This window comes from Carassius gibelio, chromosome B22, assembly GCF_023724105.1.
Source record: "Carassius gibelio isolate Cgi1373 ecotype wild population from Czech Republic chromosome B22, carGib1.2-hapl.c, whole genome shotgun sequence".
Taxonomy (NCBI): Eukaryota; Metazoa; Chordata; class Actinopteri; order Cypriniformes; family Cyprinidae; genus Carassius; species Carassius gibelio.
Genome location: NC_068417.1, coordinates 14960337 through 14977076, shown reverse-complemented (window position 1 = coordinate 14977076; position 16740 = coordinate 14960337). Strand labels below are relative to the sequence as shown.

Below are 16740 nucleotides of genomic sequence, written 5' to 3'. Positions count from 1 at the left end.
ATGGTTAGAGAAACCTACAACTGGTTCGCACATTCAGCAAAGCGGCAGTATGAGTACAAGAACATATATGAGACTATCAATAACGGGGGCTGCCCCTTGAAATTAATAAGTCCAAGCTGTACCCGTTGGCTTGTGATGGCTGACTGCATTAACCGCATTGTGCACTTTAACATGGCTTCAAGTACAGATCACTGCTATACTGCTCGGCTTTTAAAGGAAATGTACAATGACAAAACGAATCTCCTTTACATGAACTTTCTTCAGCCTGTTCTGATGGAAATCAAAGCTGTAAATAAATGCTTTCAATTAGAAACAGGAAACTCTCTCGGTGTGTTTAGAGACTTGGAAAGGCTGTACATGACAACTGTGAGACGCATTCTCAAACCGAGCGTCTTGCGTAATCACAAGCAGCTCCGTGAACTTGACCTCACACAGTCTGGCATATTCCTATCCCCTCTGGATGCGGACCTGGGTACCACATTTATGGACAAACTGAAGGAAAGTAGGCTAGCCCCAGACATGAAGGAGATCATTTCTTCGCGTTGTATGGATTTTCTAAAAGAACTTGTAAAGCAGTACCAATTGCGTTTACCTACTTCAATGGAAATCCTGAGCAAACTGGAGCTCTTCTGCCCGAAATCTGTTATGTCCACTATAAATAGGCCTGATCTTTTCTCTTGCCCCATTGGTACATTAGAAACGCAGTGGAGGAATGTCGCAACCGCAAACTTCTCTGATGATCAGGACATTGACAAGTTTTGGCTCGAAGTCGAAGAGTTTAAAGATGCAGGGGGGCACAAGTGTTTCCAGGAATTGGCACAAGGTGTCATAAGACTTCTTGTTCTGCCTGTTTCCAATGCCCATGTTGAGCGGGCATTTTCCCTCGTCTCGCTTTTAAAAGATGACACTAGGAATCGCATGGGACTACCTTTACTCTCCAGCATCATGGATGTGCGCACTGGCCTGGTCAGAAATGGGCTTACTTCGGCAACATTCAAACCTCCCAGGTGTAACCGGTGGCTCACGACACCAGTTTTAAAATCACTTTTCTCTGTGTTAACACTTTCTTGTACCTGTTACACAGGCAGTTGCTGGAGAGATTTGACTCAACAATCTATTGATCAAACTGGTTATGACTGTACAAAGTTGGTCCTATCATTAAATATTTCTAGAATTGTTCTATAATAAAGACGTTTTCATCAGTTCTGCGGGGATTATCGTTAACTTCGTATTTAAAGGTAAGCGTGTTTATGCTATTAGCCTACAGTTTTATTTTGATGTACAATTCTGATGTTTGATCATTTATGAAACGTAATAGTTGATGCCGATTCAGTGTATCATTCAGTCATTATTTTATTTAAAATTAAAAGAAGGAAAAAAACGAGAGTTCATGTTGATTCGCCCAATGGTCTATAAGTTAAATAATAATAATAATTTTAATAATGATAATATAAAAAAATGATTAGTTGGTAATTAAGCACAAATTTGTAAGTAGCCTACTAAAACAAAAAGAAAAGTATAATGAAATGATATGAGAATTGACCTATTAGAAAAGAACTGTAGCACAAGAACAATAAAAAATGTTGTCCCCTTCTGAGGTTTCCGATGTAGACCTTGTGTTTTATTAAAATTATCATTTATATATATATATATATATATATATATATATATATATATATATATATATATATATATATATATATTTAAAAAAAGATGCTATAAGATAAAGATGCACTGGATATAGTTGGGGAGAGCCTCGTGCTCTCCGATGTGCGATTTGTTAGTCTGGTTGTTTAATAAGAAACAAAAATTGTGTGTTTTATTCTATAACAGTTTTAATAACAGTATGTATTTTGGGCTGGTATTTTTTTTAATGGGCGGGTTTTAAACTGTAGTTGGGCTGGAAATCTTTAGTCCAATCTGGCAACACTGGCTCCGACCTCCGAACCCATCTCAATATAAGGTGGCGCTCTGAACATTTAATGCTGTTCTGTAACCAGTGTTGCCAAGTCCGCTTATTATAAGCGACTTTGGCTTGTTTTTCTTTAAAGTCGTTTACAAATACTGGTAGTCGCGGGTAGCGTTTTTTTGGGCTAGTTTCTAAACTGTAGTTGCTTATTTTGGGCTTGTTCACAGCTCCATAATAAGTTATCAAGCAGATATTTTATTTATGTTATTTAAACGTAGTTCTAGCAGAGCAGGGCAATCTGTTTTTTTTTTTTTTGTTTTTTTTTTTGTTTTTTTTCTGGTTAGGAAAACGTCGTCATTGAGTGACGTAAACTTTAAGTAAATGCGCGCGAGTTGCGACTGATGGTGACTGGCTGGACTTTAGGGGAGTTTTTATAATGCAATAATAAATAATTTGTGAATTCAGGATGATATTTATTTGTGTGTGCAAATTTTAATTATCAGATGTTTACTGTGTATATAATGTACTCGGTACATCAGTCTATTGAGAATGAGGAGATGCGTCACGGTAGCTTGCTGTCACGTGACGAATTGAGCCCGCCCACCATTTTGGGAGGATACGCTAGGCTTGTTCGACTTCATGCAGTTTTGCGCAAACCGATCGTCGGCTGACTTGAAGCAGTGCATGCCGGTTAGAAATTTTGTCCGACTTGATACAGCGCTGACGCCACGTGACTGTGACGTGTGCCGTCAAAGTACCACGAGAGCGATTCGAGAGTAGCCGGAGAACTTAGCCAGCGCAGCTTCTGAAGAGCGGCTGCACAGATTCTGATGACGACACAACTGATCCACGATTGGCTGGATTCACTGATGACACAGATGACGTGCGTTTCAAGTTTATTGCGAGTCGGCTTCAGTTTCAGAAATTCTAATATGGACTTTTAAAACAGTTCAATACGTTTTTATGTCGTCTTCATCTTATAAATCATATTTATTAAATATTGTTTTACTGTATTTACTTTATTGTTAATATAAAGTTTGTGTATGTTTATTTTGCATGACTTTCTTTTTTATACAGACCTTTTACAGTATTCAGCAGCATAACCTATTCAAATGAGCATTTTTAAGAACTAAAATGTTAATCTTAAAAGCATACAATCTAATGTGGTCATAAATGTATGCTCCTATACAAATGATACATAATACATTATGTTCCTCCATTTGTTTGGTTTCTTCATATTCTTTAGTTTATTTTGCTGTGTTTATACTTCACCTGCATGTGGTTAGCAAACTGCTAACAACTTGCTGTAACTTCAACTTAACAACATTCAAGACCCTTCCAAAACACCACTTATACACACATTAAACGCGATCAAGTAAGCAATCGCCACGTGATCTGCCATGACTGACGTAATTGCAGCAAACTACGGGAGCCACAACGTGTCCGTCTTCATATCTCCGTTTTCAGCTCCTCCCCACCTGCACGCGGCTACTCTCGCCGATCGGTTGCATCCAGCCGCAGCCGATGTCGAACACACCTGCTATCGGTGTAAGATAGCATAGACATCATTTAGGTAGACGCCCCATCGAACGCTACTGCCTATTGGCACGAACGAGCCGTGGAGCTGCCATCTTGGACCGGTCACCAGCTCCACTGAGTGTAACTTGTTTGCCAGGTGCAATGAGCTGTCAGCGCATTAAATTAATCATAGCTCACTGAATACGTAACTGATTTTGACGCGGATTTTTTTGCTGCAAAGGTCATTCATGCAGCTATGATATAGGACACATGATTCGGCGTATTTTAATATTCATAATAGGCTTTACAGTTACATAAATGACCAGACGCCCAAAATATAAATATGTGAGGTAGAATATTTATAAATCACACACTATGATAAAAGAAGCAGAAACAGATAGTTGCAGTAAAATAAGATATTTAATAAGTTGAAGAAACAATTTATTATAATTTGTGACATATACACTGGTTCTCTCTCTCTCACACACACACACACACACACACACACACACTCTCTCTCTTCTGTAACTGTTGACACCTGAGGAGCTTGTATTGCTGAAGCTTGGCGGATCACCCTCTCTGCAGCTCTCAGCACCTTATAATAAGAATACAAATTATGCATATTTATTAGCGCTTTACACAGTACTCAAATACACTATAAAGAACAGAGAAAATATGAACAAAGCAACCTTAATACACATTACTTGCTGATATCACGTGCGCTAACACAAATAACAGTTATGTTATGTCGAACAATGTATGTACTCAGATTGGATTGTGTTGGTATTAGGCACTTAACGTTACCTAACGCTAAAAGTAAGTTTCGTGCATCTAACATGTTTTTTCGAAATTCTTTCTGATCTGAATAGTAATAGTAAGTTATGTGAGAAACACTTGAGTTGAGATACATAGTCTAACTAATGTTAGCTAGCTACGATTTCAGTACAGTACTATCAAAGATCCTTGCTCCTTCTCAATTCTCTGGATTTAAGGACAAACTACAATCAATAGTACAACAGTAATGTTAAGTCTACTTGTGAACAGTGGTGGACGAAGTACACAAATCAAGTACTTGAGTAAAAGTACAGATACATATGGTAAAATATTACTCCAGTAAAAGTAAAAGTACTCCTTTTTCAATTTTACTCAAGTGAAAGTACAAAAGTACTCAATTTTTTATGTACTTAAGTAAAAAAGTACTGCAAGATAGATGTTTGCAATTTTACATAGGCTACTTAATTTAATTTTATATTAGCAAATTTTTTTATAATCCTACTGCTCAAAATACCTGGGATTTTTTCCAAAATAACCACTATATGGAATCAAGATATATTTTTGTTGTTGATATGGACTACGCTGATGAGAGTAATGTTCACTGTGAAGCTTACACTGTGATGTACCTGAGAGAAAACAGAGATGACCATCTGATTTTCACCAGTAAGAAAAAAGTATTTTAAAGTTAGTTGTTTTACAGAACATCAAAGTTACAGTACAGACCAAAAGTTTGGAAAACTCATACAAAGAGTTTTCTTTATTTTCATGACTATGAAGATTGTAGAGTCACACTGAAGGCATCAAGGGCTATTTGACCAAGAAGGAGAGTGATGGGGTGCTGCTCCAGATGACCTGGCCTCCACAGTCACCGGACCTGAACCAAATCCAGATGGTTTAGGGGTGAGCTGGACCGCAGACAGAAGGCAAAAGGGTGACTACCTCTTGAAGCTCATCAAGAGAATGCCAAGAGTGTGCAAAGCAGTAATCAAAGCAAAAGGTGGCTACTTTGAAGAACCTACAATATGACATATTTTCAGTTGTTTCACACTTTTTTGTTATGCATATAATTCCATATATAATTCCACGTGTTAATTCATAGTTTTGATGCCTTCAGTGTGAATCTACAATTTTCATAGTCATGAAAATAAAGAAAACTCTTTGAATGAGAAGGTGTGTCCAAACTTTTGGTCTGAACTGTATATATGACATGATAATAAGGCCTGAAGTTAGGAAGAACATTTTAAGGAACAAAATAATAAAAAAAAAATTTATAATGATTTTTTCCTTCTCAAATCTTGTCTGTGGTTTAAAAACACCCCTAGCCAAACGGGGTGCATCTCCTCCCACTTTGATAATTACTGTAGTTACCATGTTCTGAACATCACATCCTTTCTTTTCTAACCAGATGTAATCTATCTATCTATATATATATATGTTGCTGAATAAAAATATTTGGACATTTATAAAAATTACATCAACTTAGCACCAACAAGCTTGTTAGCTAGACAGTTAGCATTAGCTAACAATATTTACTTATTTTCAGTACGATGAACATTCATGTCTGTCTACTCGTCTAGTTAATCCAAACAATATACATAACGTTACTGTCGATAAACAATATAAAAACAGACGTCACAAAGGACATTTTAATTAAACTGTTAACATTACGGCAGCGGTGAACTTGAACATGCATGAGTTATTGTATTTAATCTGTGTTGTTTTAAGGTTTTTTTGTTGTTGTTGTTGTTTTTTTTACCTAAAATTGATGTGTCTGCATCGTCTGCACTCGAGCATTTGAGTGGGCTTAAATAGATCTCTCTTTACAACGGATTTAGTTCCCAAACAACTGACAGTTTTGACCTAAATATGATTTTCAGTTACAATAATTAATCCAAAATTTCGACATAACTTACTTTAAGCAACATTAGACGCACGCGCGCTCACAAGATCTCCCGGTTCTTACTTCTGGTGACTCGCACTAAATGGTTCATTTGAATCAGTGAGTGGTCGACTCCAGAACAGCTGCAATCGGATCATTCTAATTCGTAAACGAATCGTTTGGTGCGATTCGCGATCCGATTTAAAGGTTTATTTTGAAAAGACTCAGTTCGTTCATGATGAATCAGACACCGCTTCTGAGTGTCGGAGCACGTGATATAGGGAGTAACGATGTGTTTTATGAAATGTAGTGAAGTAAAAAGTACGATTTTATGCTTTGGAATGTAGTGAAGTAAAAGTAAAAGTTGCTAAAAATAAAACTACTCCAGTAAAGTACAGATACTTGAAAAATGTACTTAAGTACAGTAACGAAGTAAAGCTACTCCGTTACTGTCCACCACTGCTTGTGAAAAGTAATCCCGAGCCGTACTTGCGATGCTCCGCCGATTAGAACAGGAAAATGCTGCACAGTGCTCTGGCATCTTAACTGCTGCTACGCAACGAAACTACGACCGGTTCAAGATGGCGGCCGCAAATCTCGTCGCCCAGCATAGGGCGTCTACTTATATGATGTCTATGTAAGATAGCGTATCCTCCCAATGTAAGAGCGATACAGAGCGAAATATATAAGACTAATGAATCCACTATCCTCCCAGTGTAAGAGCGATACAGAGACGGATACAAATTGTAGCGGATATAAGGATATAAATTACGAGAAATTATATAAATAAATACATATACATAATATAGAAATTAAGAAGAAATGGAGAAGAATGCGGCAAACGAAAAGGGTCCTTACAGGGAGAAACTTTACTACCAACGCCAAACAGAGGTATTTAGAGAAACTGGCTAATATTAAAAACGTCGACCCATACGAGCTGCCTGCAGCTGAATGGAACAAAGACCTAGTCTCTTTACCACCTTGCACTTACATGGAAATAGTTAATTACTTGTTTTTTTTTGGCATCAGTTATCACACTATGCTAGAATTCAAAAACCTGAAATCCTTGGAAAGCTCTACTACGAACTGTGAACTGTGCTGGCGGGTATCCTCCAAGGGGCAAGGAACTCGACCGGAAGTTGAAGTCGGGTGGGGGATGCCATCTTTTAGCAGAACTTCACTTGCGTTAGCATTCCCATTGACTCCCATTCATTTTGGCGTCACTTTGACAGCGAATATCTTTACATCTGAGGCGTTTAAAGACTCTGTTTGTCAATTATTTATTTCTAAAGATACACGACAATGTATAAAGGGCTCCATTACCTTCTATGTTACATTATGGCCCCGTATAAACAGTTTTTGTAAAAAATAGGCTAACGATTGCGTCATAACCACTCGGCTCTCTGTCGCATTACCGTACAGACAGGTGGAGAAGCTCACAGGCAATTAACTTAATATGGCGTACTGGCGCTACATTTTAAAATACTATACAAAATAATTAATCAAAATACTTACTCCTGCTCACTCACAACAAAGAACTCCCCGCTCAAGCTCGCCGTCTCTGCAAGATCAACGATGGCAGTTTGCACGCACAGCTAATAGAAGATTTACATCTGGCAGACAGGTTGCTGACGTCGTCAAGCTTCGTTTGAGTCTGCGCATCAGAAACGGAAGTGCTAAAAAACGCTAAAACTGGGCTTCATTTGTCTCAATTGAGTTCCAATGGGGTCGCTGTGTCCATTTCTTTTACTGTCTATGGTATCCTCCCAAAATGGCGTAAAGGGGAGGAGACGCGGTCTCTGGGGGCGGGGCGCTGTGTCGTGACGACATCTCCTCATACACATATTGATATCTGATATCCCATCAGTTTTCTAATGTTAAATAATGTTAAAAGGTGGTTTAACTCCCTCTTGTGGTCATTGTCCTGAAGCTCTGGTGGGAGAAAAATAAATAAACTGTACCTTGTGTGCAGTTTTGTAAAAAAAAGTCGCTTGTTTTGGGCTTGTTTTCACAGGCTTAATAATTATTTGTCTCGAGAGATCTGGCAACACTGTCTGTAACCCGGCCGCCATTATACTAGAAGAAGAAGAAAATAGTGGAAGGAAGAAGGATGTTTTAAAGTTTTAGAAAAATGATGAAATGGGTCGTTTTCTTCTGCTCACGTTGTGTGTCTTCTTCATACCTGGTAAAGCATTTGTTACTTTCACTTTTCTATTAGCGAAAAAACGATAAAGGGCATAACTGCGTATGACGTGTATGACAAAAATGTATGCAGTACTCTAGAGTTTATAGTTTAACTAAAACTCTCCATATAACGTTAGCTAATATTACTCAAATGAGTCGCGAGAGCTCGTAACAGCGGCATTCAAGTAGGTAGTAGTGGAAATTATAGCTGTGTCCCAAAGTTGAGTGTACGCACTTTTTTTGGAGAAGGTGCATTCCATTCGACAGGGTCCCTACGCAGTATTCACTGCTCCCTACTCCCCGAGCACGGTATATCAGTTGAAGTGGACTTCACCGACAATAACCGCTCGTTTGGAACGCCCTGCAAACGTAATCAAAGAAAGTCACCGATGGGGTCGCGCAGATTATGATATAAATATATTCGACTATTCATATTTGAATTTTTATTTATAATCACATTTAAAATATGTAGTATACAATAAAAAATCATTGAGTTCTATGAACGTTTATTTAGAATGTTCCAAAAACGTTGAAATGTCCAGTTTGCTTAACGTTCCCAGAATGTTATTTTATGGTCAGCATAACGTCCCTACAATGTTCTTGAAACTTACATTTCATAAAAAATATAACATTCTATGAACATTTATTTTGAACATTCCAATAACGTTAAAATGTCCAGTTTGCTTAACGTTGCTAGAACGTTATTTTACAGTATGGTCAGCATAACGTTCCTGCAACCTAATTTTCATTTAAACACAATATTCTATTAACATTTATTTGGAAAATTCCAAGAACGTTAAAATGTTGGAACTTTATTTTATGGTCAGCATAATGTGCCTACAATGTTCTTTCCACTTAAATGTTATTAAGAATAAAACATTGTATAAACTTTAATTTGAACATTACAAAGTATAGCTTAATAAAATTTTATTTTCAGGTTAGCACTGTTGCAACATTCTCTTTCAGCATAACATTTATTAACACAACATTCCAGATCCAAGCAAGCATTCAATTACATGTGCATTTCAACAGGTATCTGAATTATTAAAGATAATCACTTTCAACACATTGAACAGACTGGTGAAAATTTAATATCTTGTAAAAAAAAATGAAAGTCCCCTGTAGTCAAATATTTAATCTAATTTTTTTGCTATAATTTGTCTTTGTGCTTGTGCGCTGGTATTGGCATGCTATAGGAAATTATTCTTAGATGTGATTGGTAATTGGATTGTGATGTAGCAATATTTAATGCCACAAAGACAAAAAAAAAAAAACAGCATAAAAACTTGATTTTCACTACAGAAGGACTTTAATATTTAGTTTAATATTTATGACAATAAACTATTGCTTCATAGCTAAATATAAACTATCATATGAACTTTTTATTATTGAAAACTTCTATATGAATTTGTGTTTGGGGTGTGGCTGAAAAACTAGCACTGTGGGAACTGTCCGGTCTCTCCGCGCTCCATCTGTAAAGTAAACAGATTAGCTGATGTTACAAACTGTGTTATTACAAAATTCCTATGAAATAATAAGTCTACTGCCTAGACTTTCAATGGAAAGACAAAAATTATGAAAGATTATAAAAAAATAAAAATAATTGTCTAAATGGGTGTGAACAACATGAGGGTGACACAGTTAAACTTTCTACATGGACAATGCAGCCACACTGCTCAGTTTAAATATGCAGTAAAATCAGTGCTGTTAAGTGTTATTACCGTACCAGCGTAATGTTATGCTAAACATATTTGATATTAGAATTAGGGATGGGTCACGATTTTTGAATATTCGATTAGTTGATTTAATGACCGATTATCGATTAGGCTGTGCGATTATTTTCTAAGGATGTGAACCGTGCCCGAGCATTTCTTACCCCCATAGCCTAGTTCGGGTGACTGCGATTGCTCTGTGCTGTGCTCGGACACGGTTGGTTGGAAGAAGTGGGCCAGAACGCAGTTCAGTTTAATTAGTGTGCTGTACACCTGAAGTGTGAGCAACCGCGCCAGGGAACTACTGACATGTGCAGCATGATTAATTGAACTCCCAAACGACTCAAAATAATGAACCACAAAGTTAACAGAATGATGCAGTCCACTAGTGTTCTCAAAAGACCCGGTACTTCGGTACCAAGTCGGTACTAAAAAAATTTAAAAGTGACGGTACCAGGTTTCTTTAAGTACCCGTAGTCCCAAGGTCCCGTTCAAACCCGGTTCAGCGCTATGATTTCCAGATTAGCAGAAAGCAGAAAACGAGGACGGAATCTCAAAATCCAGTCATGAAAATGAAACTTACATTTTAATATGGACAGTCATGGAATTTGTCAAAGTTAGCATAAATGAATCAAATCAAATCTCCATATGGACCAGTATCTGTAAATGTTAAAACGCAAATGTTGCTTGAAATATGATTCGGTGTTCTGCGCATCTCTGTGTGTATTAATGAATGGCAGAGACGTGCGGGTTTGTTTACTACATAGACTGAAGCGCATAATTTCAGCATCTGAGCTTCAGAGTTCTCTCTCCATCAAGAGATCTTTTCAGTTTCTCACACATGCAAAAGAGAGAGAGAGCGAGAGTCTTACCACGCTGAATCGACACGCTATATGTAAACTATTCTTTATTGTCTTTTCCTGTAATGGAGTTAATTTAGAATTATTCATATTCATTTTTGAACAAGCAGAAGACATACCGGTTTCTCCGGTAGTGGGCGGAGCTAATGCGCAAATGGCAATTTCATTGGCTGGCTCTGATCTAGTACCCTCCCCTGTTTTGATTTCAGCAAATCAGTTTGACCGAACGCAGACAACGTGATTAATATTCATGAACCCAGCAGCTCATCAATTCATAGTGCATTGTATATACATTAGTATGATAGTAGAATTAGTAGTAGTATTATCTTTTAATAATAATTAATATGATCTATTACTTTTTTTTTTTTACAGAAACCATCAATGACCAAAAATATCTTAAGCATCACCACCAGTCTTAAGTTCAGTTAAAATGACAAATATGCATTCATTAGGACTAAAAGTAAATTTTTACATAAAGGCATTGTGCTAGAAATATTACTATTATTTAGTAAAATGTATGTGATACTACTACTACTACTACTGTTGAAATAATTTATAAAACTTTATTTTTTAAAGAAATAAATCACAATATTTCTTCCACGTTTTAATTTTACTAGAAAATCCCCTTTATTTACCAGAAATAAAATGTGTTTACATTTCATAAATTAAAAGACAAATTAAATTTGGGTGAAACTTGTTTACTTTTCATAATTATATAAATTGTAGAAAAACTTTAAACCAAATTGTAAATAAGTACAAAGAATGGCATTGGTTTTATTTTTAGTGCTAAAAAGTTATTATTATTTTTTTTATTCGAATATTTTTGTGTTTTGCTTTGGTACCGATAATCGTGGATTTTCACTGGTATCGGTACCAACACTGAAAATTTGCGTCTGTGAACACTCCACTCCACTGTGCAGAGTGAGAAACTTCCTGTCTCCCACGTAATTCGTGATTACGAGCTAGCTGCATTAAAATGATTTGTTATTTGTTGTAGGACTAAAATGTAATATTCCACTGGTTTGATAACCATAAAATGTTTTTAAACCATTTAAAAATTTGACTCGTTATGTTGATTTTTACATATGAACATGTTATGTTTTTATGTTCACATAACACGTTATGTGACTATTCGCAAGCTTTTAATTATGGTAAGCTTGGAAATAATATGTAACGTTTTAATCTAGGCCTGTAGCTATCGAATATTTAAGTAATCGAGTATTCTACCAAAAATTCCATCGATTAATCGAGTAATCAGTTAAAATGCGTTTTTGCTTAATTAAAGTGCAATATTAATTAAGAGAAAATAAGACTCCTGGGTCTCTTAAAATGAACAACTAAGTTTCCTTTTATATACATTTTTGTTTTTTTTTAAATGAATAGAATGCAATGCATACATCAAAAATAAACATTTAATCACTACCCATTGTTTCTCTGTCTGTACTTGTACTGTGAACGATGACAATAAAGTTATATATAAAGTTAAATTAAGTGCATTTAAGTGCTATTCAATTGGGGTTTTAAATAGATGCACATTAAACACATAAAACATTAATTTAATTAATCTTTTAATTATTGAAAATTAAGCAAACGTAACTTTTCAGTACTAACCCGCAATAACTTAAACCGGACTTTTATTTTGACGGGTTGACATACCTTTACAGTTCTGTGTATGTGATGAGACGCTAGTTTTAATCAAATCAAATGGTCAAATGCTCATGAAGTGATTTTCAGTGCAGTTCTTGAGATGTTCTTCATGTGTTCACGTCCTTATTTAGTGAGACAGCAGACGCTGAAATCACAGCTAGCGTCATGAGCGCTTCTGCTCCAGACGCGCTTCTGCTCCATTCATTAACAGAGACACGCAGAACATGCAGGATTCAAATTTAAATAGACTGTTCCGGCTTAATATTTACAGATATTAGTCCATATCATGATTTGATGTAAGTGCAATGACCTATTTTCGATTATTTCATTCAAAATTTGGCAAATTCCATGCCATTCCGCGTTAAACTGTAAAATCTGTTTTTATGACTGGATTCCGTGATTCCCTCCACGTTTTCTGCATCGCAGAAATCATAGGGCTCTAGTTGTGGTATGCCAGCTCTATCTTGCAATTGACACACGCCACGACGTTCTCTTTACGTTTGCCCGCGCCCTCAAATCAAAACACTGCTGACTCCTTGTGTCTCCTTTCGGTTTGTGGGTGACTTAAATGTGTTGTGTCACATAAAAAAAAATAATTGAGAAAGAACCTGGCGTGAGATTTTAAAATAAATTAAAAGAAGCTTCGAGGCAGATGAATTTGCTTCGATAATTTTTTAAATCGAGTTACTCGAGGAATCGTTTCAGCCCTATTTTAATCGCAATAAGCTTTGGGCTTTGTTACTTTTTATTATAACACAAAGCCTCAGGCTTCTGTCAATTTTAAGATAAAATACAAACAATAAATGTTTTTTACGCTCTTGAATCTGTAGTGAGATATTCGCCTCCTTTCATGCTGCATGCATGTGAATCAAATATTTTCCTGTTTAATATTTGCAGCACGAAAATAATAACGAATAAATATTTGAGTGCATGTTGAAAAAAAAAATAGAACAATTTAATACAAACCAGAGTCTCTTGAAATAAATCAATTTGAGTTTAAAAAATCGTCAGTAAGCCTATTGTTGTTTTTCGTTTTTAACGTGAAGTACGACAGGTGCCACATCCTTTTTTTAAATTACAGGTGTAATATTCAATTTTACCTCATGCAATGTAACATGATTTCATTGTCGTAGTTTTGACTTAATTAAATATTATGACGCTAATCTTTTTTTTTTTTTTTTTTTGAGAAGGATAAACTGATCAAAACTCACGGTCTTGAGCTAGTCGCTTTGTAGGCTATTTAAAAAACAAACAAACTTGAATTAAACAAACATAAAATGTTCCAATCATATTTCTGAATTAAATTAATAAAGAATTGAAAAGACCAGCCATGTAAGGCTCTATATTAGTTCTCTTGTTTCAATTAAAAGCTCCCCCTCGGTTTGTCAGGCCCATATAAGTACTACCTACTTTTTTCATGGAAGGGGACAGAATCTGACAGGGTAACAGAGATGGACAGAGCAATGGCCCGGAGCGTGAAGCGCAGTCTACAGGCCAGCGGGAAAAGGGAGACATAATCAGAGGGTAGTGCTGCCAATATCTAGAACTGTGGACATGCTATTGTTATAAATACATACATTACATTTAATGTTCAAATTAGTGCCTTCATTCAGGCTGTTCACAACATGTTTTAACGCGTACCGTGTTTTATGATATTCTGTTTAACACGTAATGTGTTTTAAATCTAATAATCATGTCTGAATTAATCTGTTCTAATCTTAATCTGTAAACTTCATTTAAAAATGCTATGAATGTTCATGCTCATTTTAAAAAACAGAAATGTCATAAGCTCTTACAACCTTGTGAACAGTTGATAATAGACGGACTGTTATGTTATTAATTGCCATCATTCGGATTTATATTAATATGCTTTAGCAATCATACAACCATCAATTGGCTTGGTTTAGGATAGACCTTTCTCTAATATATTCAACAGTTTGTTATCATACAGACTGAAAGCCTGAATAGTCTCTCTCCCTCTCTCTCTTTTTATGTGTGTGTGTTTATGCGTGTGTGGGTGCATGCGCAAGAGGGGGGGGGGGGGGGGGGTGATTATTGACCACTAATCGAATAATACAAAGCGATTATAGATTATTACTTTTTCTTGAAATGCACATCCCTAAATAGAATGCAAACTAAGTACATAATAAATATTATTTATTCAAATACATCGTGAATATGGAAACATTTTAATTTGTGTTGAATAAATACATTTAATTGAAATGATTTGTTGGGGAGTGAGGGGAACTAAAATAGCCTTTAGGCCTATTTCTGAATGAAATAAGTGACTTGTGTTTTTTTCTCTCTCAAAAATAAAAATAAAATAAAAATTATACGAGTAGCATATTTTAACTATGCAGCAAACCTTTTAAAATATTTGTATAAATTACTTTGTAATTTAATTTTGTCAAAATCCTTAACGGTTGGTTAACGGTTAACTGGTTAAAATGAACATCCCTAGATCAACTATTCAGTAATTTCTGCTGATTTCAGAAAAATGTTGCCAAGTAAATATAAAGTTGTCCTGAACTGTGTCCTACCTAGTGTGTCTTGAAAAGATCTGCTGAGTCTTCTTTTCAGGAAGTAGATCTGCCAGGATATCATAGCTTGAATGACTGATAATGTTCCTGAAGACAAAACACAAAATTAGAGAAATTTAACTCACAATTAAGTAACATTTATGGACAGCTTATTTTTATAATCATGTGTTAAAACATGGCAATGTGGAATTACTTATAGGAATTAAATTTATATTATCTATATATATTATATAAAATATATAAAGATATATATTGAATATCATAAAAAATTTGCCAATATCAAGATTTTTTCACATATCGCCAAGCCCTAATCTGAATCAAACATGACTGGTTCTTAGATGTCATGTTGTCATTGTTGTTGGACTTTAGTTGAGGTTTGTTATTTTTCATCTGTGTATTAATGATTTGATTAATCTAATATTCAATTGGATTAGAAATATAGAACTTATAAAACAAAAGTATAGAATTGCTTCAGAAGACTTAACATTTGTGCTGCTGGTCATTTCTGGTCACCATTACATCTGCATTAATAGCAAATCATCAAAAAATAAAAACAAAAGTACGATGTATTTAAGTAACTGTTTTTAACGTGACAAATTACATCTGGTACAACACTAAAGCCCATCAATTTGTTTAATGTGAATAGTACTTACCAGTACTTCATTTCAGGCCCATATTATTGCAGCCTTCTTGCTGCCAATACCACCACACCTTCACTCTCTGCCTTTGCACTAAAAACATTGATTTCAAAGTATGACAGCAATTTGTTAGTATGAATTTTAAATAAGACAACGTGAGGAGCAAATAACTTAAATGTTAACTAAGGTTAAACAGCCTTTATAAACGCTCTTCAGCCCCTTTGTTTAACATTCGGCGGATTTAATAAACTTGATCAGGATCAGATGGGACATTCTAGATGAAACCTACAGATATCCAGTAATACTGAACACAAAGGTTAAAGTGTTTTAATCCAGTGAATGTGTGTTCGCTTTACCTCGCTTCAGATCTGTGTAGGGAGTGACGGTTAGAGACCAGCGTCTCTCTAACGGTAACATTAGTTTGAAAATAACGTTACACTTTGCGGGACTCGTCTTACGCTGTCTTAATGTGATAAACCACAAAAATACTTCTTAATTTACCAATGACGAACTGTTGTGTATGACACTGCATATTTAACACTTAACACCGTTGATAACTTTGATATAACTTAATGGTGCGTTATCACCTCGCTCCTGTGCTAACCTTAGCTAGAGTTGCACACATTTTGATAATTAAGCTTGTTAATTTTTAGATGAAGTTGACTTTAGAGTGCTTTAAATGAGATTAAAGAAGCTCGAAATGCTTAACGTTAACGTACCTGTATTTTTTACCATGACCGCGTCGTGTCTCGCGAATAACGTTAATCCTGCTGTGCTCCCATCCAGCGAGTGAGTGAGCGCGGTCCAGTCAGTGTTGCCAGATTGGACTAAAGATTTCCAGCCCAACTACAGTTTAAAACCCGCCCATTAAAAAAAATACCAGCCCAAAATACATACTGTTATTAAAACTGTTATAGAATAAAACACACAATTTTTGTTTCTTATTAAACAACCAGACTAACAAATCGCACATCGGAGAGCACGAGGCTCTCCCCAACTATATCCAGTGCATCTTTATCTTATAGCATCTTTTTTTAAATATATATATATATATATATATATATATATATATATATATA

General features: G+C 35.7%; 2 protein-coding genes and 1 long non-coding RNA gene across 3 annotated transcripts in view; 1 reads left to right on the top strand and 2 right to left on the bottom strand.

The window, feature by feature from the left end:
• Positions 1 to 16740, bottom strand: part of LOC127987218 (SLAM family member 9) — a 198872-nt gene that overhangs the window by 102694 nt on the left and 79438 nt on the right. The window lies entirely within an intron of this gene.
• The window catches only part of LOC127987217 (uncharacterized), a 29196-nt gene continuing 20597 nt past the window's right edge, over positions 8142 to 16740 (top strand). Inside the window, exon 1 of the mRNA XM_052589492.1 lies at positions 8142 to 8265. Coding sequence (XP_052445452.1) covers positions 8220 to 8265 — 46 coding nt within the window. The 5' untranslated portion in view covers positions 8142 to 8219. The remainder of the gene's footprint in view (positions 8266 to 16740) is intronic.
• LOC127987246 (uncharacterized) lies at positions 9177 to 16678 on the bottom strand. Its single transcript, XR_008161124.1, has 2 exons — positions 15024 to 16678; positions 9177 to 9736 (listed from the first exon to the last, which is right to left on the bottom strand). It is a non-coding gene; the product is annotated as an uncharacterized LOC127987246 (long non-coding RNA).